The 22,561-nt window shown below is 41.9% G+C and overlaps 1 protein-coding gene across 2 annotated transcripts in view; it reads left to right on the plus strand.

Moving 5' to 3' along the window:
* Nucleotides 1-22,561, plus strand: part of LOC124723166 — a 246,139-nt gene that overhangs the window by 163,162 nt on the left and 60,416 nt on the right. For both annotated transcript variants that reach the window (XM_047248365.1, XM_047248366.1), the window contains one exon: nucleotides 6,838-7,148. In XM_047248365.1, the coding sequence (XP_047104321.1) occupies nucleotides 6,876-7,148 (273 nt within the window). In that variant the 5' untranslated portion in view covers nucleotides 6,838-6,875. The remainder of the gene's footprint in view (nucleotides 1-6,837; nucleotides 7,149-22,561) is intronic.

Genomic DNA, 22,561 nt, shown 5'->3' on the forward strand with positions numbered 1-22,561 from the left:
TTTCTTCCCCCCAATCCATATTCACCTACTACGTTTCCTTCTCTCCCTTTTCCTACTACCGATTTCCAGTTACCCATGACTATTAAATTTTCGTCTCCCTTCACTCTCTGAATAATTTCTTTTATTTCATCATACATTTCTTCAATTTCTTCATCATCTGCGGAGCTAGTTGGCATATAAACTTGTACTACTGTGGTAGGCGTGGGCTTCGTGTCTATCTTGGCCACAATAATGCATTCACTATGCTGTTTGTAGTAGCTTACCCACACTCCTATTTTTTTATTCGTAATTAAACCTACTCCTGCATTACCCCTATTTGATTTTGTATTTATAACCCTGTATTCGCCTGACCAAAAGTCTTGTTCCTCCTGCCAGCGAACTTCACTAATTCCAGCTATATCTAACTTTAACCTATCCATTTCCCTTTTTAAATTTTCTAACCTACCTGCCCGATTACGGGATCTGACATCCCACGCTCTTATCCGTAGCACGCCAGTTTTCTTTCTCCTGATAACGACGTCCTCCTGAGTAGTCCCCGTCCGGAGATCCGAATGGGGGACTATTTTACCTCCGGAATATTTTACCCAAGAGGGCGCCATCATCATTTAATCATACAGTAAAGCTGCATGCCCTCGGGAAAAATTACGGCCGTAGTTTCCCCTTGCTTTCAGCCGTTCGCAGTACCAGCACAGCAAGGCCGTTTTGGTTAGTGTTACAAGGCCAGATCAGTCAATCATCCAGTCTGTTGCCCCTGCAACTACTGAAAAGGCTGCTGACCATCTGCAGGAACCACACGTTTGTCTGGCCTCTCAACAGATACCCCTCCGTTGTGGTTGCGCCTACGGTATGGCCATCTGTATCACTGAGGCACGCAAGCCTCCCCACCAACGGCAAGGTCCATGGTTCGTGGGGGGAGGACCCCTTGTTCTATCATTACAAAAATATGAATTTCACTAGCCAATAGTATTTCTGATACATGTAAATTATTTAAAGTAGACTGAATATTTTGACTTGATCTGCTCCTATAGGTTAATGTTAAGTGAAATAACTCGTAAGACAGGGAAGTGAGCCATACCTGTATGTGGGCAGATTGATCCCTTTCTAGTACACCAGAGCTTGAGTGCGGTTTTTATGTGGTTTTCCATGTGTGATTAGACAAATATTTGCTACATGGGCATCTGCAGAAATTTTTCCAGTAGGGGGCATGATTCAAAGCTTGCCAGTTTTGATGTAACTAATTAGATTAGTTTGAAGAGTGTAGTTGCATGGAGAACTAAATTTCACAATAATCATGTCTCAAAAGATTGATAGTTGTCTACCTATGGTAAGCATATTTCAGTAGCAGATGCTAAGTACAACTTTTATGGTATTAATATATATATATATATATATATATATAAAAATTAATAACCAAACATGCCACATGTTTGGTTCAGCGATCTGAAATTACATCCTCATATGACTAAATCTAGGGTAACCAACAAATCCATACATGTGATTTGAGGCTTTCTTGGTGTATATGCTGTTTGAAGGGTTCTTAGGTTTCCAGCTAGATATGATTGTTGAATGTCCATGATATTTTGGTGGATAATTGCTCTGCCATCATCACCCTCGCAGGTTCAGGTGCAATTCCGTTTGCCAATGATGCGCGGCATCTGGTGGTGGGGGGAGTGGAGGCTGTTGTGGTCGTTGTGTGTGCGGGGAGGGGGGGGGGTGGTATCTCTTTGGTGGCTGTGGCAGAATGATCTCATGTCCATTTTCACCATTGCTCTTTGATAGAGCTTAGTATTAGTTTCCAGGCCTTACTGAGCTAGTAACCGGTGTCCCTGTTGACAAGGTTGTCAATTTCTGTGGCCTCTTTGAAGATGCAGTCCCAGTAGTTATTTGAGAAGGCCAGTACTTTTGTCTCATCATAATTTGCTGTGTGTCCAGTGTTTATGCAATGTTCTGCTAGGGCAGATTGGCTTGGTTTGCCTAGGTGAGTGTAGCATTGTTGTTTGTGGCACCAATTGGCTGGACACCTGAGAACCCTTCAAACAGTGCCTTCTTGCTAAGGTGCAGGGAAAAACACAACATACCTACTTCCACTAAAGTTGTGCATCACATACTCACACCTGTAGCATATTGTATCAAATGAAGAGCCAGCGTGGCCCTGGTCAGGGAAAGGATTTGCTACACCTGACAGAAAATCGACAAGAACACCAAGCAGCTGCTGCTCTTAGAATTGCAGCATCTGCTTGTTCTCTGCCACCAGAAAACAAAATTGTGTCCTCATGATGGCTTTGTTCTCTCACATTTCTTTGTGATTCATTTTGACCTTCCCCCCGTGATGGTTTTCCATCTCACGGGGAGTCATGCTGCTTATATGGGATGACATTCATAGTCAACTCATTTCCATGACTACCCAGCTTCAGGCTGTTGCAATTCGCCTTTTCCTTCCTCGCTTGGACTTTTTCCTTTGTACTGTTTACATTCCTCTGTCACTTGATGTCACCAGGGCAGACTTCTTCCAGGTTATTGGGTAGCTATCTCACTCCTTTCTGCTGCTTGGTGACTTTATGCGCACTATATCCTTTGGATTTCTCTCAGAACCTGCCCGAGAGGTGCCCTCTTGGACTACCTTCTCAGTCAACTTAACCTCTTCTGCCTTAAGACAGGAGCACCCACATTTCTTTCAGACTCCTTGCACACCTATTCCCATTTGGACCTATCCTTCTCCAGTGCCCAGCTTGCCCATCGCCTCAAGTGGTCCGTTCTCTCTGACACATACTTGAGTGACCATTTTCTGTGTGCTATCCACTGCTGAAACCTACCCCACCTACATACACACCCAAATGGCAGTTTACTAAGGCTGACCGGAGGCTTTACACCTTCCTGGCGACTGTTGATGAGCAACATTTCCCCAGTTGTGATGATCATGTGGAATATCTTACAGACATTATCCTTACTGCCGCAGAACATTCCATTCCTCGCACTTCCTCCTTAACACGCCATGTCCCAGTCGCCAGGTGGATTGAGGCAATTCGCGCATGGAGCCGTTCTCTCCGTATTTTATACCATCATCCCATGATGGCAAACTGCATTCATTATAAACAGTTGTGTGCACAGTGTCATTGCGTTTTGCAGGATAGCAAAACAGCAAACTGAATTTTATTCACTAGTACTTTTAACAGCTTCACTCCTTCTCCCATGATGTGAGCCATTCTCCAGTTATTCTCTGGGATCCAAGATCCGTTTCTGGCCTGACAGTAGCAGACAAGTCACAGTCGACCCTATTGCTATTTCCAACACCCTGCGCTGCAATTTTGCGGAGATTTTGAGCTCCTCCCATTATCACCCTGCCTTCCTCCATTGGAAACAAGCGGACGAGGCTCAGGTGATACCCCTCTCTTCTCATAATCATGAGTACAACACTGCTGCCTTTACTATGAGGGAGCTCAATCATGTTCTCAGTTCATCCCAATCCTCTGTCTCAGGGCCAGACAATGTTCACATTCAGACGTTGCAGCAGCTTTCTCTTGCGGGCAAGCACTTTCTGCTTCTTATGTTCAACTGCATTTGGGCAGAGGGTGTGTTTCCCAGATTCTGGCGGGAAGCCACTGTGATGCCCATACCTAAGGCCAGTAAGGACAAACACCGTCCTTCTAGCTACCACCTCATTTCTTTCACCAACCATGTTGGCAAGGTGATGGAATGTATGATTCATGCCTGGCTGGTATCAAGGCTCCAGTCTCACAATTTACTAACCACAGTACAGTGCGGATTTCGAGTGCGCTATTCTACAGTTGACCATCTCGTCACTTTATTCACCCATGTCATGAATGGTTTTCTGCAGAAATCCCATACTGTGGCTGTGTTTTTTTTTTTATATGGAGAAAGCTACGACACCTGCTGGAGGACTGGTATCCTCTATACTCTCTACATGTGGGGCTTTCCTGTCCGCCTGCTCCCGTTTCCTTCAGGAATTTTTAAAAGACTGAGTTTTCAAGGTATGTGTGGGTTCTGCCTTGTCAGACACCTTTTTCACGGAAATGGTGCCTCAGGGTTCCATCCTGAGCGTTGCCCTGTTTGCGATTGCTATTAACCCTATAATGGCCTCTCTCCGAGTGTGCATCTCTGGCTCCCTTTTTGTTGACAATTTTGCCATCTGTTGCAGTTCTCCACAGACCTGTCTTATTGAGTGGCGTCTTCAGTGGTGTCTCAAATGTCTTTACTGATGGAGCATTGACAATATCTTTTGTTTTTCCACTGACAAAACAGTTCGTATGAATTTCTGGCAGTGCAATTGGTTTCTTTCACTGTCTTTACATCTTGGGCCTGTTGCTCTTCCATTCATTGAAACTATGAAATTCCTGGGCCTCATGCTCAATTGGAAACTTGCTTGGTCCTCCCACATGTCTTACCTGGCAGTCCGCTGAATGTAGCCTCTCAATGTCCTGTGTGTCCTCAGTCGTACTTCCTGGAGAGCAGACCAAACGACCCTCCTACATTTGCACTGGCCTCTTGTCTGTTCATAACTAGACTATGGGTGTTTTGTTTATGCATCTGCACGTCTGTTCCTCTTATGCCATCTCAGTACTGTCCACCATCGTGGCATCCATTTGCCCACCGGTGCCTTTTATACTAGCCCAGTTAAGATTCTGTATGCAGCAGCTGCTGAACTACCATTGTCCTGCCACTGTGCCTTTCTCCTCAGCAGATATGCATGCCATTTGTCTGCCATGTGTGGCCACCCATCCTATGCCTCCTTCTTCAATGACTCCTTTGATCACCAGTATGGGGTGCATCCCTCTTCTCTGTTACCTCCTGGTTTGTTCTTGCTCTGGCAGCTTAACGTCACACTACTTGCAACTTTCCCAGTGGGTGTAAACTCTTCACCACCTTCGCTTTGTGCAGCAGCCTGTGTTCACCTTGGCCTTAATTTGCTTCCTAAGAACACTACTCCAGCCTCAGTTTATTGCCTTCAGTTGCACGACCTTCGCATGGAACTTCATGGTTGTAACTTTGTGTACATTGATGGCTCTCGGGCTGACTGTGGTGTCGGGTGTGCTTTCACCATTGGCACGACGTTTTTTGGTATCAGCTTCCAGAACACTGCTCAATATTTACAGCAGAGCTTTTTGCCCTGTATCAGGCCATGTAGTACATCCAGCAACACAGGCTTTTCAGTTATCCAGTGACACAGGCTTTTCAATTGCACCACCTGCTCAGACTCTGTCAGTGCCCTTCAAAACCTCCGTGTGCTGTACATTGTCCATCTCCTAGTGCAGCAAGTCCAGGAAAGCTGTCACTTGCTCACTCTTGATGGAGCCACTGTGATGTTTATTTGGGTTCCTTGTCACATCAGTCTGACAGGAAATGAAGCCGCTGACACTGCTGCCAAGGCTGCAGTCCTCGTACCTCAGCTCGCTAGTTCTTACATTCCCTCTGATGATCTCTGTGTTGCTGTCTGCCAGCAGGTGGTGTCATTTTGGCATCACCACTGGTCCTCCCTTCATGGGAATGAGCTGTAGGTTATTAAGCCTCTCCCAGCAGCTATGGACGAACTTCTCTCGGCCCTCTCGGCACAAGGAGATCATTTTAACTAGGTTGTGTATTGAGCACTGTTGTTTTAGCAATCGCCATTTAAATGGTGCTCCCCCCTCAACTTCTGACAGTCCACCATTTCCTGATGGAATGCCCTGTTTTTAATCACTTACATTCTCTTTTGTGTTTGCTGTCTGAGTTATCGGCCATTTCAGTGAATGATGTGCGGGCTGTTGACTGTGTTTTACTTTGTATGCATTGTAGCAATATGGCAAAGGCAATTTCATTTTTGGTTCAGGACCTCTGTTTCTCTATGGTGTAATCTATAGACCTTTCTCCATGTCCCTGGTTTTTGCTGTCTTCTCTTCTGTTGATTGGGATTGACATGTAGTCATTTTTAACTCATCTCTTTGTGTTCATATTCTACAGTTTTGACATGGGCATGTATGACCCTAGTTGCTTTTGCTCTTAAAACAAACCAAAACAGTTATCACAGGCTGTGGTTTATTATTTATTTTCAATAAATCTCCTTTGAAGTTAATTAGTGATTTATATTTGTGTGAAATGAAATAGTAAGATTATGGTTCTGGCTGTGCTGAGCAGCAGTTACACTGAAACTTCCTGTCAGATTAAAATTATGTGGCAGGTCAGGACTCAAACCCAAAGCATTGCCTTACATGGAAAAGTAGTCTACCAACTGAACTACATGAGCATGACTCACATCCCATCCTTGCACCTTTACTTTTGGTGGGACTAGCACTCCTGGAAGAAAGGAATAGCAGATAAATGGCTTAGCCACAGCCTGGAGAATGTTACCAGAATGATTGTTCACTCTGCAGGAGTGTTTGCTAATATGACATGCTTGTCTCACAAATTTTTCAGGAGAACTTCTGAGATGTTTGGAAGGTAGAAGGTGAGGTACTGGTAGAAGTAACATTGTAAGGATGGGTTGTGAGTCATGCATTGGTTACTCAGTTGGTAGAGCATTTGCTGTCAAAAGGCCATGGTCCCAGGTTAGAGTCCTGGTCTGGCACACCATTTTAATTTTCCAGAAAGTTTCATATCAGTGCACACTCTGCTGCAGAGTGAAAATTCATTCTTGAAGCAAGTATGTTAAGTATGTTATTTCACTCCTACTGTGAACTGGATTTTCTTTACTGGTGAAATCTAATTGTTTCCTTTGTGAAACCATAATTGGTGCTTTTGTATTTCATTGTATCCAGTATTTCAGCCTTGTTATTTTCTGAGGTGGAAAAAAAATCCTGTAATGACACAAGCATAGTAATGAACATTATTATCTTTTCTTTACAGAAACCTAAGTGAATTTAGTTCAGAGCCAAGCTGAAGGAATGTGTTGGAGGCCTTTTCTGATTTTGCTGTTAATCACAGTAGATGTTAAATCTGAGGAAAAAAGTGCAGAAGAAAATGAAGCAGGAGGGGAGTTTTTAAGGAATATGATACAACAAATAAGAAATGAGCAAGGAAATCTCAATTCTCAAAACAGTTACCCAATAAGTCGTATTGAAGAAGATACAAAAGAGCTGCAGTATTCTAAACCTAAACTCAAAGAGACTGGGCTGAAAATAATGGGACCAACTCCTCTACCAGATACGGATAACACAGTGAGTACAATTAAATACTTTCAGAATAGTTTAACAATGTATGCTAGAGTTCCAAAAGGTCACCTCAGCAGTTTATGATTGCCTTTATGATGATTATAAATGTTGCTGTTGATTTTATAACAGGTATAAACACCTTTTCATTTAGATTTATTCTTCCATTTTCCAGTCATCTATTTGAACATATCCACCAGCTGATCTTTCCTCCATTTTTCTCCCTCCTCTCTATCTTATTCCAGTTAATTTTCTTATTTATTTGACTAGAGCATTTAATGTGTCTGAGAGGTATCAGAATTTTATTCTAAAACTTACGCTAGTGTTCACATTATTCAATCTACAGTTTGTCATATTTATGTGGAATACTATGTGAGAGGTGTTTGCATCAACTGTGGACAATGTTATTGTCAGCCAGAACTGTTTTGTGATCTTAATTTACAATGATGAACAAGAATTGTGCAAAAAACTATCATAAAATGTATAATGGCAGGACACCAAATACAACCAAACCATAAAACTAGTGCAGCTTCAAAACCAAAATTGCAACCCATGGGAGAAGACAAACAGATGTTAAAACATCTATGACTGAATAGTAAGAAAAAAGAAAATATTTTGTATTTTACAGGAGACAGGTTTTTTTTTTTTAAAAAAAAAAAAAGTATTTGGCATATATGAGAAATGACAACAGGAGCTTCCAACCTCAGGAAAGTTAATTTTGTTGTCAATAGTAGGACTAAGTGATTCTTTATTGCAGAAATACCTTTAATAGAAAAAGGTGCCACATGTTTCAAATATAGTCACTCATGGTTAAGTGAGTACTTTCAATTGTAAGACACATTGACAAAGAAACAGTATATGATATATTTTTAGAAAATTGTTTTGTACATTGTTACCCCTATATACAAACTGAATGGAAATTGTAATTATCTGTAGACAGAAAATATGTTTAACAATCGAAATATTGCATTTTACTCACATCACATCAGTATGCAGGGTAAAACAAGTAACAAGAATGTCCTGCTTGTGATGAAGTGTCTTCTAAGCACATTTGTCACAAGAAAGTTCCTTATCTTGTCTCTCCTATCCGGACACAGTACTTACGGGATCATGTACTACATTTCTCTTGCTGGATACAGTCATAAAATTTACTGCTTAATTGTTAAACAAGGGCCTGCCACAATATTGTCACAAGCTTGAATTCAAGTTTCTTCATTCAAGGTTCTCTTCCTGTTCGGAATACTTAGGAGAAACAGTGTGCCCTTCCTGACCTTAATATTTTATATTCTTTAAAAAATTGTAAACATTTCTGCCCTCTGTATCTTAATTCCATATCAGTGATTAGTCCATTAATCAGGTTTCTTGGAAAATGACAATACCTCCTTGCTGCGTCTGACTCCTCTCTGTTTCCACCATGCATAGCAGTCTGCTGAAGGTGGCCATTGACTGTTCCCTGTGCTGTTGCAGAAATAAACTTTTCTTTTGGAATTGCCAGCTGATTAACGGGAGAAATTCTCATCCCTCTGAAAACTTCTACAGCATTTGATATTGTAGTTGCTTTTCCCTAGGCCTCTTTCAAGAGAGAACCAAAACTGAATTTTTGTTGACATATGTTGTGGATGGTTGAACATCCGGTAATGACAGTCTTGCAGATATAAAACTGCAGAAGAGTGCAGTGCATGTGTTTTAGCACTGGAGAGGCATAAAACCACAATGCCATCCCTATACAACATTCAGAAACATTGACTCATTTTGTATAGGTTGCGTGACCATCCAAATGCACAGAATGCTTCTTCATTAACATATCCTGATTTTGTAATATGGGTGGATCCTAACAGCAATTTATTATAGGAGTTATTTTTTTAGCCTGATTCTTTTGGATACAATGAATAAAGGAAAGGACATTAGTATCACAGGAGGCCAGTGCAAACACATTGCCTCCCCTTAGCTACATGTCACTCTAACAATATTCCTTTCCATTTTAGTTGCAATGACTCAAGCAGGATGGCAGTTACTGTGAGCAATACCAATCTCATCAAGGTTTAATATTCTCTCCCCTTCATCTACAAGATCAAATCTAGCAGTACTGATTCCAGCAGGTTGTGCAATTCAGTGATCTTTTTCCTTGTCAACCCATATTCTATGGACTGTGAAATTTCAAGTTTTCTTAGGGACAAGGCCCATAAATTTCTGGAACCAGTTGTACCTCTATCTCTTTCTCTTTTTTGTCAAAACAATGAGCAATTTTCAGACCTTTTGTGTAATTAAGGCTGTGTTGTAAATAATGAGAGAGATGGGAGGAAAACTCCTTTTGACCATATATTGAAACTTCTTTTTTAGAGTAGTTATCTGCTTGTTTGTAAAAATGGGTTGTTTTGCTATATTTGTGTTGTTCTGTTTTCTCTAGCTCAAAGCACGTGGTCCCACAGTGTATGAAAAACTTATAGCACACACAGTGGCCCAATTTCTTATGTTTATTTGTATATAACATGTATGTATCATCTACAAAAAATAGTTTTAATGTAGCCAGATGTTATTAAGTATCCTTACAGTTTGAATTCTAGTGTTTGTTACATTACCCCCTGCTGTAACCTTTGACTACACTCACCGTATTCATAATTATAAAATGTGAACAATGCAGATATTACAAAGTATATCATACACTGAAGAGCCAATACATTATAACCACCTGCTTAATAGCTTGATGATCCACCTTTGGAATGCAGCACAGCAGCAGTTCTGCATAACATGATTTGACAAGTCCTTGGTAGGTTTCTGGAGGCATATGGCACCAGATGTCTACACACATCTGAAGCAGTTCCCATAAACTATGGGCCAGTGGTTTGTGAGTGTAGGAATGGAACCCAATAGCATCCCTAGTATGTTCTATTAGGTTCAGATCAGGTGAAATTGGTGGCCAAGACATCAACAAGAACTCACCATCCTGCTCCTCAAACCACTGTAGCACAATTCTGGCCTTGTGACATGGACAGTTATCCTCTTGGAAGATGCCATTGCTGTTGGTTATGATATCAAGCCACAAGGAATGCAGTTGGTCTGCTACAATGTTCACATAGTCGGTCTCTGTCATGATGCCTTCAGTTACTACTACAGGTTCCATGGATGCCCAGGTGAGTATACCCCATTGCATAATACTGCCTCCCTGGCCTATGCACATGGTGCAGTGTGTGTTTCAATCAATTGTTCACCTAGTTGACAGAATATCTGGACAAGAACATCAACCTGACAACATGGTTCCATTAATTCAGTTCAATCTCAATGACCACATGGCCATTGCACTCATAATCAGTTATGTTGTTGGGTCAACATGAAAGCACATAAGTCATCTGCTCAGAGCTCCTTGTCCAACAATATGTACTATCTACCTAGGTAGCTGAGCTCACTGACACATGTGTGTGGGGTAGTGTCCAACTCAGAAGTGAGCCAGTCTGAATCCTGGTGACAGATGAAACTTTCACCACTGGTATTTGACCAGCAAGGTGAGGAAAGGTGAAGGTGCAAAGTTCCTGACCATCGTATTTTGTGCCATTGTCCTGGGTTAAATTCCAGACCTCTCCATAGTGTCTCAAGAAGTGAGGGCATGTGACGTTGTTGTTGATGATCCTTTTGTCAGATTCGTTAAATTCGGCAAGACCTTGTTGCCTACTCATGGCTACACTTCCTTCAACCATCTTCCATAGATGTTCATGACAGTAGTACATGAGCTGTCACGAAGCTTCACTGTTCCTGGGATGCTCTTTCCTACATATCCAGCCATAACAATCTTTCCTTTGTCAAAGTTGCTTATGTCAGCAGATTCCAGTTTTCCAGCCTGGGTCATTGCAAGAATGATTGCCCATTACTCTCTGCTCCACTTCTATTCTATTCATACCTTGTCACATAACTGTAGTGCCACCAGGCAGCATTCAGTCTTGTGGTAAGCTGTGGTCATAATGTTTTAATTCATCTGTGTCTTTACACTGCCTGACATAACAAGTGACACATCCAGATGGGAAGGAGAAAACTGAGTGAAAATTTGGGGTTGATAGGGCATGTGATGTTACTTTGGTGATTGCAAAATTTACTTGAATTTACAAAGAACTTGGTAGTTACAGCCCACTTATTACTATGGTGTTTGACCACCTTTGGTCTTGATGCATCTACTGATTGGCTTGGGAAGAGTGACATTAAGTAAATGCATCGCCTTCTGAGACAAGCTGGTGCACAACTGTTGTTGTGGTCCTTGGTATTCTGAATACTGGCACTGGGACAGAGTTGATGTCTGAACTCACCTCACACATGTTCCATCAGGGACAGATTTGAGGATCTTGTAGGCCACAGGAGCACTTCATCATCACATAAACAGTTTGTAGAGACACTTGCTATATGTGGGTGACAATTGTCTTGTGAAAAATGGCACCATGATACAGTCATATAAGAGGTAACCCATGAGAATGCAGGAAATTCATGGCAAATTATTGTGTTGTCATAGTTCGCTCAGATGCTACCAGCCATGACATGAAATCATATCCCATGACTCCCTGTGCTATGACACCAAACGTAACACCACAGTGACTCTCCGAAACATTGTAAGAATGGAACATCTCCCCAGGTCATGCCATGACCCCAAACATAACTCACTGTGCCTCACCAAAATATTGGACAAATGGGACACCTCCCCAGGTTATCACCATCCAGTGTAGAGCATAACTGCAATTCACTGTGTAACAGAATGCAACCCATTAATCAGTAGTTCACAGTTCTTGGTCACAACACCACTTCAAGCACAGCCATTTGTTTTGTGGTGTTAGCAGCAGGCTAGAAATGGGGTGATAATTCCCTAGTCCAGCTACTGCTAGTCTACAACCAGTGGTGCTGGGGGACACATAATGTTGCAGAGAGTCCATTACTTGTTCTCAAATGGCAGGCATGTATAATGTGTACAGTGATCCTGCCTTGTGGTGGTCAGATATGGTGCCCTCACTTTCCTATGCAATACAACATCAAGACACTGTCACAGCCGAATGCCCCAAAAGTCTGAATATTACATGATTTGAACAGTTGGCCAAATGGAGACCCACAATGAGACCTGTTCCGAGATCTGACAGGTGCTGATATTATCTCACATAAGTATGCATCATCTCCATGTTCTTCACAATGATCACTCATCTGATGCTGTTCATGCCTGTTATATATCCTACCAGCCCTGATAACAACGCTAAACGTGAATAACATTAATGCACTCTGGTGGCCATTGTACCTGTCACAGAGAACTGCAACTCAGATCATTTACATACCCACTGATAATCTGAATATGTGTGAAACAACATTGACATCTGACCATGTCTTCTGGGTGTGTCCCTTCTTTTGTCACACAGTGTATACGTATAAATTGCATACTAAATTATCAATTCAGGCCTCTTAACAAATGAAATCCCATTTCATATAACCTAACAAAAACTTACATAATGGGCAGACTGGTTGCCTTAGCTTATTTACCTTGAAAGAATACAATTTCTTTTCAAAATAAACTCAGATTTAGCATCTCGATACCATGGTGTTTTTTTACTGTCATAAATCACAGAACAGAATGGTACCATAAGGCCAAATATGTGTCCCTGATGTCATTTCTGACAATCTAAACAGCAGTTTACTCACATTCCCCCATAACTCATTTAACCTTGAGAGACTATATTTATTAGGCTAAACATAAACAATTGTCTGGGCAGAGGAAAAGTTGGCAACTGTCTAGGAGCAGTGGTAGTGCCTCTTATGAAGCATTTACAAACTAGCATAGCTAATTTATTTCTCTCATAACATACAGATAATCAAAAGCATACAGAGGTAGAAGACAACACTGATAATATTTACATTTCTTCTATATTACTTTTTGGAATGTAGGTTGTGCTGACTGGTCTGCCACATAGTCAGAGGTCTAGGTTAGGTTGAAGAGTGAATAGAGCATAGCATCTGCATGGCAAGGCCACATGAGTGGCTGCCCTTGGCCATCACTTTTTTCTTCACATGGATTAACTGCTCTTGGCCCGCAATTCTCTCAGTATCTTTAATGCTGGTGAACTCTCATTGACAACGACCCAATTGATGCATGGCCTTACAGCACAGCCAAGGAAATATGGAGGTTAGGTAGGTCACAATGCAGCGTGAGGCATAGTGTTAAGTAAGTTGAGTGCATCTCGCCTGTGTACTTTATGACTTTGTAACCTATATGCGAGTGGTCTCAGTTGACTGAGTTTTACACTGTTATTCGTGCCAAGCTCACAGTTGTGATTAGGCAAGGTAGTGTTGATCTCCTATGTTGACTTCAGACAATCTATGTGAAGTTTATATGCCATCTCTCATGCATCACAGTTGTGTGATGGCCCTGTGGATGGCTGACCAAGTGCCTGAAGTCTGCTGAAGGTTGTTATTTGATTGTGAGTTGTAAAAGCCAACAAACTTGATGTTGTGAAAAGAATTATATTTCCACTTACGGTGCATATTTGGTGAACTTTTCATGATTAATATTCTTTAGTTTTATATAATCATACTAAAACTTCATGACGATGAACATGGTATACAATTTTGTCATTGGTTCCATTATTTTGCATATTCAGACAGTTTGACCTGTTACCCACTGTGATAATGTATTTCAAATAATTTTCTTTAAAAAAGTCATTTCTACCATATGGTCTGTGAATATTATGGTTTCAAGTTATACTGGGTGACCAAAAAATCTGTTAAGATTTGAAAGTTCAAGACTTCATAGAATGATGTAGGTAGAGATGTAAAAACTGACACACATGCTTGAAATGATGTGTCACTTTACTTAAAAAAATGCACGAAATAACCAACAGATGATACTTCTTATGGCGCAAAAGCAATAACTAGCATAAAAATTGATTTTTAACACAGATGACTTTCTTTATAACAAATGCTGAACATGTAGGCCACCATTCATCAACAATAGCAGTAGTCAGGGGACAATGCTGTGAGCAGCTCTTACAGCATATCAGTAGGTATGGTGAGAAATTGCTGTTGGATGTTGTCTTTTAGCATCCCAATGAAGCTGGATGATCACAGTACACTTGTAACTTCAGGTAGCCCCAAAACCAATAATCACACAGATTGAGGCCTGAGGACCTGGGAGACCAGACACAACAGAATAGGTGGCTCAGCACGTGATCCTCACCAAACAATATGCATGAGAGATCTTTCACACATGTAGCAGTATGGGATGGGGCACCACGCTGCATAGGTCATACCTTCCAGCAGATGTTTATCAGCCGAGCTATGGATGAAGTGATTCTGTAACAAAGTGGCATACCTCACACCCATCAGACTGACAGTCTGAAAAACAGCACCCCACATTTCCTTGAAGAAAGAGTGTCCAGTCAGGATTTATGTGGGAAATTCACACTACACTGTGACTTTCTTGTCATGCAATGGGTTTCCCATGACAGTTGTAGGATTTTCGGTACCCAAAACTGTGTGGGTGTAGACTCTCCAGACCCTTGGAATGTGAAACAGGCATTAAACAATCATCATCTTCCCCCATTTTCTGATGTGCCCACACTGCAGATGCTCTCTACCTCACAAAATTGGTGACTAACAGCTCATGATTTGACACTGGATTTTGTGCAGATAATATTGGATGGTACACCTTAGTAGTCTCCAAACAGGAGAGTGAGGATATTGGTGGGGCTTCACGAGTTCTGACTTCATTATGCAGCAATGAACCCTCGAAGTCTCCATTTCTTACTGAATTTCCAGAGTAGCAGTAGCACTTGTATTTGGCCAGACGCTATGGCACCAATAATCTAAACAGCCCATGGTTTTGAACTTTGTGATCATTTTTCTCCACAGTGATGCTCATTGCAGGACTATTACCTGTTCAAGTACCCTTCTGATGGTTACAGGATCATAAAGCTACAGTATCAGATTCAACATTCTCGTAGTAAAGTTTCACTAACAGTGCCTTTTCCAGTGCATCTCCCTCCCTTGCAACAGCTCATTTGATACAAGATTCTCACGTGATGTTAAATATGCAAGGTGGACTGTAGGAGTCACACACAGTGCTGCCAGTGGTTTAAGGATTTTGGAAATGGCAGTATGTCAGTCTGTGAGGATCCAAGGCCTAGACAATCTTCCACAGCAACAGATGATGATCACATCAAAAAAGTTCATGCTATGTTTTGTTGAAATAATTGTTTAATAGTCCGAGAAGCTGGTGTTGAAGTGAGCATCAGTGTAGGACCATGCTATCAAATTTTGTATGACAGACTTTTGACACATTGGGTCATTGCAAAATTCATTCCCTATTTGTTGACTGATGATCAGAAACAGATCTATGTTGAAATAAGCCAGGAACTGCTTGCCGCAGCAAATGGAAATGAAAACTTCCTTGAAAACATCATAACAGGAGGTGAGATTGAGTTAATAACAGTAATACTGAAATGAAGGTGCAGCTGTTGCAGTGGGTGGGCAAAGTGTGTCCTTGTCCAAAGAAGGTAGGCGTGAGTCAGCCAGAGATCAAGGTTAATGCTAGCCATGGCATACCAAACCACACATGCCAGATGTGTGGCCAGTGGCTCAGCCTGTCTCGTCTTTGCTCTGTTCTTCTCAGAAGTACCCAGTACAGCCCAACATTTCATTTATTATTGTGGTGTGGTTTTTGGTCAGCACAACTCTCTTCAGCTCAACAGAATTGTAGTGTTAGCACTGTTTACACTTCAATAGTTGTTCATGGTGTGAAGGATATTCACGGATCCAGTGCCTGTTTACGCAAAAAGAGGCAATATAATGAACTATTGTCACAGATCTTTAAAACTGGATGGGAATGACAAGTGAGAGGGACGACAATTCTCCATATCTATTATGCAGAAGTATAATCAATGATTACTGCAAATGTGCTATGAAATGACATTACAATCTCATGCACAAAGAATTTAAAGATTTAGTTGACAAAGAAAGACCAAAAAATTATGATGATTGACAGATGGGATTCATTGTTCTGTACATCAAGAGTGACTTTGTGCTAAATTTGAAGAAATTGGTGGTATGGATGTTAAAATTTCACAAGTAGCCTAAGTATTCCGATTTCAGTTGCAACAGTTTTTGATGGAACTGAATGGTATGTACGGACACTATACATAGTATTGCAAAGTACGATTGTTAAATCAAGGTCATGCTTGGAATGAGTTTTTGATTTAAAACCCACTACTGTTGACTTTATGAAGGAAAAAAGGAGTGAAGGAACAAAAATTAGAAGATCTGGAGTGGATTGCAGACCTCACATTTTAAGTGGACTTGGCTGGACATGCCTACAGTAAGACGTTGAGAAGTGAGAAACGACTTATTTCTGACTTGATGGAGATGCTTTTTAGAAGAAATTTGATTTGTGGAAGGGACAAATTCTGATAAACACAGCCCAGTTCACTAAGCTAACTGGCATTAAAGAAAATATGAGGTTTGAAGAATTCATTCTGGCCTTCAAAGAATTACATGAATAATTTCGAGGACACTGCCTGTTGTGTTTAGGAAGGCTGCATACTTCGTTCACTAGACAAACAAACAAATTATATTAATGATTTTTATTACAATTAATCAAATACAATACTTAACTTTAGCAGTTACATAGATGTGTCACAAGCAAAGGGCGACATACGAAATAATCAGTCTTTGCAGTGACTGCTGATCTTTAACTGACAAAAGTCTTTCCTGAACTCCTACTGAAGTCACTATCATTGATGTTGCTATAGAACTGGGGCTGCTGCTGTTGCATTGTCATACTGGAGGGAAGTCTGGTCAGCGTGTGATCGGCTGATCTCTTCTCACAGCCTTCTCTTCCCTGTCATTCCCGACTGGCGTGCCGGTGCTTGACTTTACACCGTAAAATTCCTCCCCCCCCCCCCCTGACAAAGCGACAGACCATCATCATATATGGAGTGTGACAACGTGAGGAGGGGGGGGGGGGCGGCAGAGGAGGCAGGAGCATGAACCCTCTGATGAACCAGAAGCTGTGGCTGCAGGGGGTGTCAGACTTCCAGTCTTACCCCGTTATCCGGCCTTCGCTCTGGTGGAAACATCCCCCAGAAAACGCCAAGAAGGGTACGCATCCACCTCCTGAGGCCCATACCATGATGTAGAAGGTGCCAGCCACTGTGGCGTGGGCGGGTCCAGCTCCATCAGTAGGACGAGAGAAGGTGGAGGAGGCGAAGGCTCTGTCTCCATGGGGTCGTTCCATGGTGTCGTGATGGCACATTCTGGTGGCTGCTGTAGCTGTGCTGTCCTCAGGACCCATGAATTGGTGGCTGCTATGGCCATGCTGTCCTCAGGATCCACGAATCTGAGGGAAGAGACACAGAAGGATCACCATACACATGACAGTGGCAAATTTGATTGTGATGTCGGCACTGCAATCTATCTGGGACTGAAATCAGATACATGCATGTGCCAAGTCACGAAGTATCTTGTCTTACACCCATCGTCTGCTACCGCTAAAAGTGCTGAAAAACACAGTATCATGCAGTCTTCCTTTGGTGCTGGATACTGAGGAGGCTGTAGCAGTGTCTGATGGCAGCAGCCATGATGCAGTTCTGCCAGCGATGGCCCACCTTGTGGATGTGAAGGACAGGAGGTGAGAAACAGTTGCATTGTTTGATCCCTGGTGTGTGTGGTTTGAAGTCGGGAAGTTTGGTCATCTGCTGCTTGAAGGTTCTGACAAAATGTTCCACTTTGCTGTTTGACTGCCGCAGTAGTTAAAAGCTGTATGCCATTGTGTTCACAGAATGTTTCAGATTCATTTGACATGGACTGAAGGCCGTTGTCCAACACTATGACTTCAGGCAAACCTTCGAGGCAAAAAATATAGGACAACACCTGGATTGTGCTATGTGATGTTGTCAAGTTCATTGGCATAGCAAAAGAAAACTTGCTATAAGAGTCTACCACAATCAACCAATGAATGTTCCAAAAAGGACCAGCAAAGTCTATGGCCACACGTTGTGATAGTGATTGCAACTTAGGTCAAGCAGAGAATTTTTTTGGCAGAGTGGACTGATTTTCTGCACATGACACTGTGACATCATCTGTTCTATTTGAGTGTCCATACCCTTCCAAGTACAGTGTCAACTCGCTAACTGTTTTGTACGAGCAATCCCCCAGTGTCCTTGGTGAAATAACTGCAACACTCCTTTTTGCAAAGCTTTGGAAAACAACACACATGACTGTCCACTGTCATTTCAAAAAAGAATCATACCTTGTTGTATAACAAGGCTATGCTGACGTGCAAAGTATTGGCACACTACAGAGTTCTCTATGTTATGCAGTGAGCGAGGCCAAGATGTACGAATGTATTTTAGCAAAATGTTCAAATCTGAATCAGCTTCCATGTCCTGTGCAGTTTTGCTATTGTTCAGAGGAAAGGATTGAAGCAATTCAGAATCGTGAGCATCAATGTGACAACAAGAAGTAGCAGAAGTGTCAAAGTCCGTATCAGGGTCAATCGGAAGACATGAAAGTGCGTCCACATTACCATGTTGAGCTGTCGGACAATACACAATCTCATACTGATATTGAGACAAGAATTAAGCCCATCTTTGCAATTTTTGGGCAGTTGGTACAGGAACCAGCTTCAGCAGATGAAACAAGGATTGCAATGGCTTGTGATCCATTAATAAGTAGAATTTTCTGCCACACAAATAGCGGTGGAATTTGGTGACACCATAAACAATAGCCAATGCCTCTTTCTCTATTTGGACAACACTTTTGATGCAAAAGCAAAAGGCCTGTGTTTATCGCCAAATCTCTGTGAAAGCACTGCACCGATTCCGTAAGAGGAAGCGTCAACTTGCAACACAACTGGTTTGTCATGATCAAAGCGAACCAAGCATTGATCACTGAGTAATGCATCTGAAAGTTTTTGAAAAGCTTCTTGGCACTCATCTGTCCAAACAAAGGGGACATTCTTGCAATGCAAGCGATGCAATGGAGCTGTGATTTGTGCAGCATTTGGTATTAACTGAATACAATCGTTCATTTTTCCTAAGACTGATTGTAATTCTGTGACATTGCAATGAACTGGCAGGTCACTTATGGCTAACAAATGTGACTGAGGATGATGTTCACCTTGACTGTTTATGACACGACCAACATACTGCAACTCATGTCTAAAAAAAATCTGCATGTCCAGTCTTCACTTGAGTCCTACATCAGATAACACACAAAACAAAGCATGCAAATTAGCAATGTGTTCTTCAGGTGTATGACAATATCATCCAAATAGTTTGAACAGTGTGGTACTTGAGCAGTCAGTTGTTCCAAATACCGTTGGGAAATGGCAGTTGTGGAAGCACTACCAAAAGGCAAACACAAATATTTAAACAAGCCCAAATGAGTGTACAGATTGAGATTCTTCATCTAGTGGTATTTGAAGATATGTGTTGCACAAATCAATTTTTGAAAAGTAGTGACTAGCACCTAATCTGTCCATGAGATCCTCTGTGTGTGGCAATGGATAAGTATCAGTCAAAGTTTGTGGGTTGATGGTAGACTTAAAGTTAACAGAGAGGCAAATGTGACCTGAGAGTTTGGGGAGCAAAACCAGTGGACTTGACCAATGACTAGCTTCTATGGGCACAGTACCTCCACTATCTTGCAATTCTTTAAGTTCAGCAGCTACTTTGCTACGTAATGCAATGGGAACAGTTCTGGCCCAGCAAAATTTCAGCTGAGCATTGTCTTTCATAGTAATATGTGCAATAAAATTGTTAGTCTTGTTTACACCTTCAGAAAAGAGTTCAGGGTATTCTTTCAGCAAGCTAACTACACTGTCTTTGGCATTAAATGCAGTCATTGACAACACATTGTCCTAAATTTGAAAGCCAAACTAATCAAATGAATCAAGGCCAAATATGTTTCTCACAATCACGTGATTGTTGCACAGTGAAAGTCACAGTTCATGTGTGTGAGGAATTCATAGCAGGCAATGTACATTTGCTGAGAATGGGAATGTCATGTCCATTACAAGCCATCAGGTGTGTGCTAGTTTTAGACAGGCATGGGCAGCCTAACAGTTCATATGTGTTATGATTCAGGAATGTAACAGAGGCACCCATGTCCATCTGAAATTTCACATGTTTTCCACTAAGATGTAAATGAACAAAAAGTTTGTGGCATAGCACTGAAGAAACAATTTGATTGCTGGTGTTGCTAATGCCTGCAGTAGGCTTTGAATACACTGCATTGATTGCATGGACCTCGTGACTAGATTTTTGTGAGTGGGCAGAATTCTCATGTTTGTTCCATTGCAAACATATGGATTTTACATGACCTTTCTTGCCAGAAGCGTAACACTGTGCTTGTCCGGATGGGCAGTCTTGGCATTTGTGCTGTGAATAGCACCGAGGGCATGACTTAATTCTGTTCGCCTGTGTAGAGAACTATTTATGCAGTGTGGCACACACTTGCTGTTGCTGACTACTGGGCTGGTCGTGAGCAATGTATGACCCAACCCGACAAACTAGTGGCTCCTCAAATTATCAGCCACTACAGCACCTAAATCATACTGATCTAGAATTTGTACTACATGATGAAATGATGGATCTGACTGTTTGAAAATCTTTTCTCTAAGTTTGATGTCAGTTAAATTGCACTCCATCGCATCACGCAACATAACATCTGAATATGAAGCACCACAAGCACATTTGAATTTGCATTTCCTCGTCATACCCTGCAAAACTGTTACCCACTCAGGATAAGTTTGTTCTGACCTTTTCTTGCAGTGAAAGAATTTGTACCTAGCTGCCACCACATTCACTTGTTGGTCATAATAGTTTTTCAGCAAACCTCTAACCTGATCATAGGAAAGTTCACTCGAAGTGGTGTTAGGGAACAATTTCTGACTGAGACGAAAGACTGCACTTCCTACCATTGACAAAAAGTAATGTAGTTTCACAGTATCTGATACTTTGTGAGCAATGATGTGGGCTTTTGACATTTTACTTGGCTTTTGACATTCTTTGTCATTGACCATGCATTGGCTATCAACATTTTTGGCCTTGATGCCTTCACAGTATTTGGATTCTATCTTGGATGAAGTCAAGATGGTTTCCACTGTGGTCCCTTTCCAGGAACTGGACAACCTCTGCATGGTGTTTTTGCCTCTCTGTCAACTGGATTTGGGACTTTCAGGTGCACATCACCCTTCAGATGCCACACCTCATTTTTACCAGTGGCCTTACAGGCTGCCATCAAGCAGGAACTTCATCACCTGCAGGTAGCGGGGGTTTTTGAACCTGTCAAATCTGCTGCATGGGCTGTTCCCCCCATCATCATCCAGAAGCTGAATCAGTATCTTTGCTTGTGTGAGGATTTCAAGATGACCACAAATGCTCAATCACAGGTGGAAAGAAACCTATCCTATTCCGTGGCAAGATGATCTCCTCGCCAAACTGGCTGGGGAGGAATATTTTTCTAAGATCGACCTCAGTGATGCATACCTTCAGCTACTCTTAGATGAGCCATCTCGGAAAATGGTTGTCCTTAACATGTAGTTTGGGTTGTATAAGTACAAACGACTCCCACTTGGCATTTCCCCAGCCCCTGCAATATTCCAGTGACTCCTGGAACAGTTGATACAGCATATTACGGCTTGCATAAATTACTTGGTTGACCTTATTGTCACAGGATCCTCCTGCTAGGAGCATTTGGAAAACGTCTGCACCCACTTCAGGACCCAGGGGGATGTGGGCCTGCATTGTCGTTTGAAGAAGTCCAGATTTTTTCAGCCAGGAGTGGAGTACTTGGGGAATTGGCTCTCTAAAGAGGGAATCCAGCCTACTAATCAGAACATTGCCATCATCACTTCTTTACCTTGCTCAGTGAACTTACTTGAGTTACAAGCATTTTTGGGCAAGCTCAACTATATGCTAAATTCTTACCCCAGATGGCCCACAATGCACAACCTCTCAATGAGTTGCATAAGGGGGGTCCCTTGTGCCTTTTGTCAAACTGAAAACCATGCTGACATCTGCACCCTGACTCATGCCCTTTCCTCCCAGTTGCCTGTTGGTTGTGGTAGCTGATGTGTCTGTTTACGGTATTGGAGTGATCTTGGCACACAAGAATAGGGATGGTTCATAACAGCCTACAGCATATGCATGCAAGACCCTGACCAAGCATAGTGCAACTGTTCCCAGATCAAAAAGGAGGCTTTGGCAATAGTTTCACAGTCAAGAAATTTCATGTCAACCTTTTTAACACAGTTCTCTCTAATGGTGGATCACAAGCCATTGGTGGTGTTATTCGGGCCATGCTCCAGCCTCCCAGAATGAACAGCACAATACCTCCAGTGGAAGGAATTGTTTCTCAGTGCCTATCCAGCACAAGCTGACAGCCCAGCATTCTAATGGTGTCACATTGCC

This window comes from Schistocerca piceifrons, chromosome X (assembly GCF_021461385.2).
Source record: "Schistocerca piceifrons isolate TAMUIC-IGC-003096 chromosome X, iqSchPice1.1, whole genome shotgun sequence".
Classification (NCBI taxonomy): Eukaryota; Metazoa; Arthropoda; class Insecta; order Orthoptera; family Acrididae; genus Schistocerca; species Schistocerca piceifrons.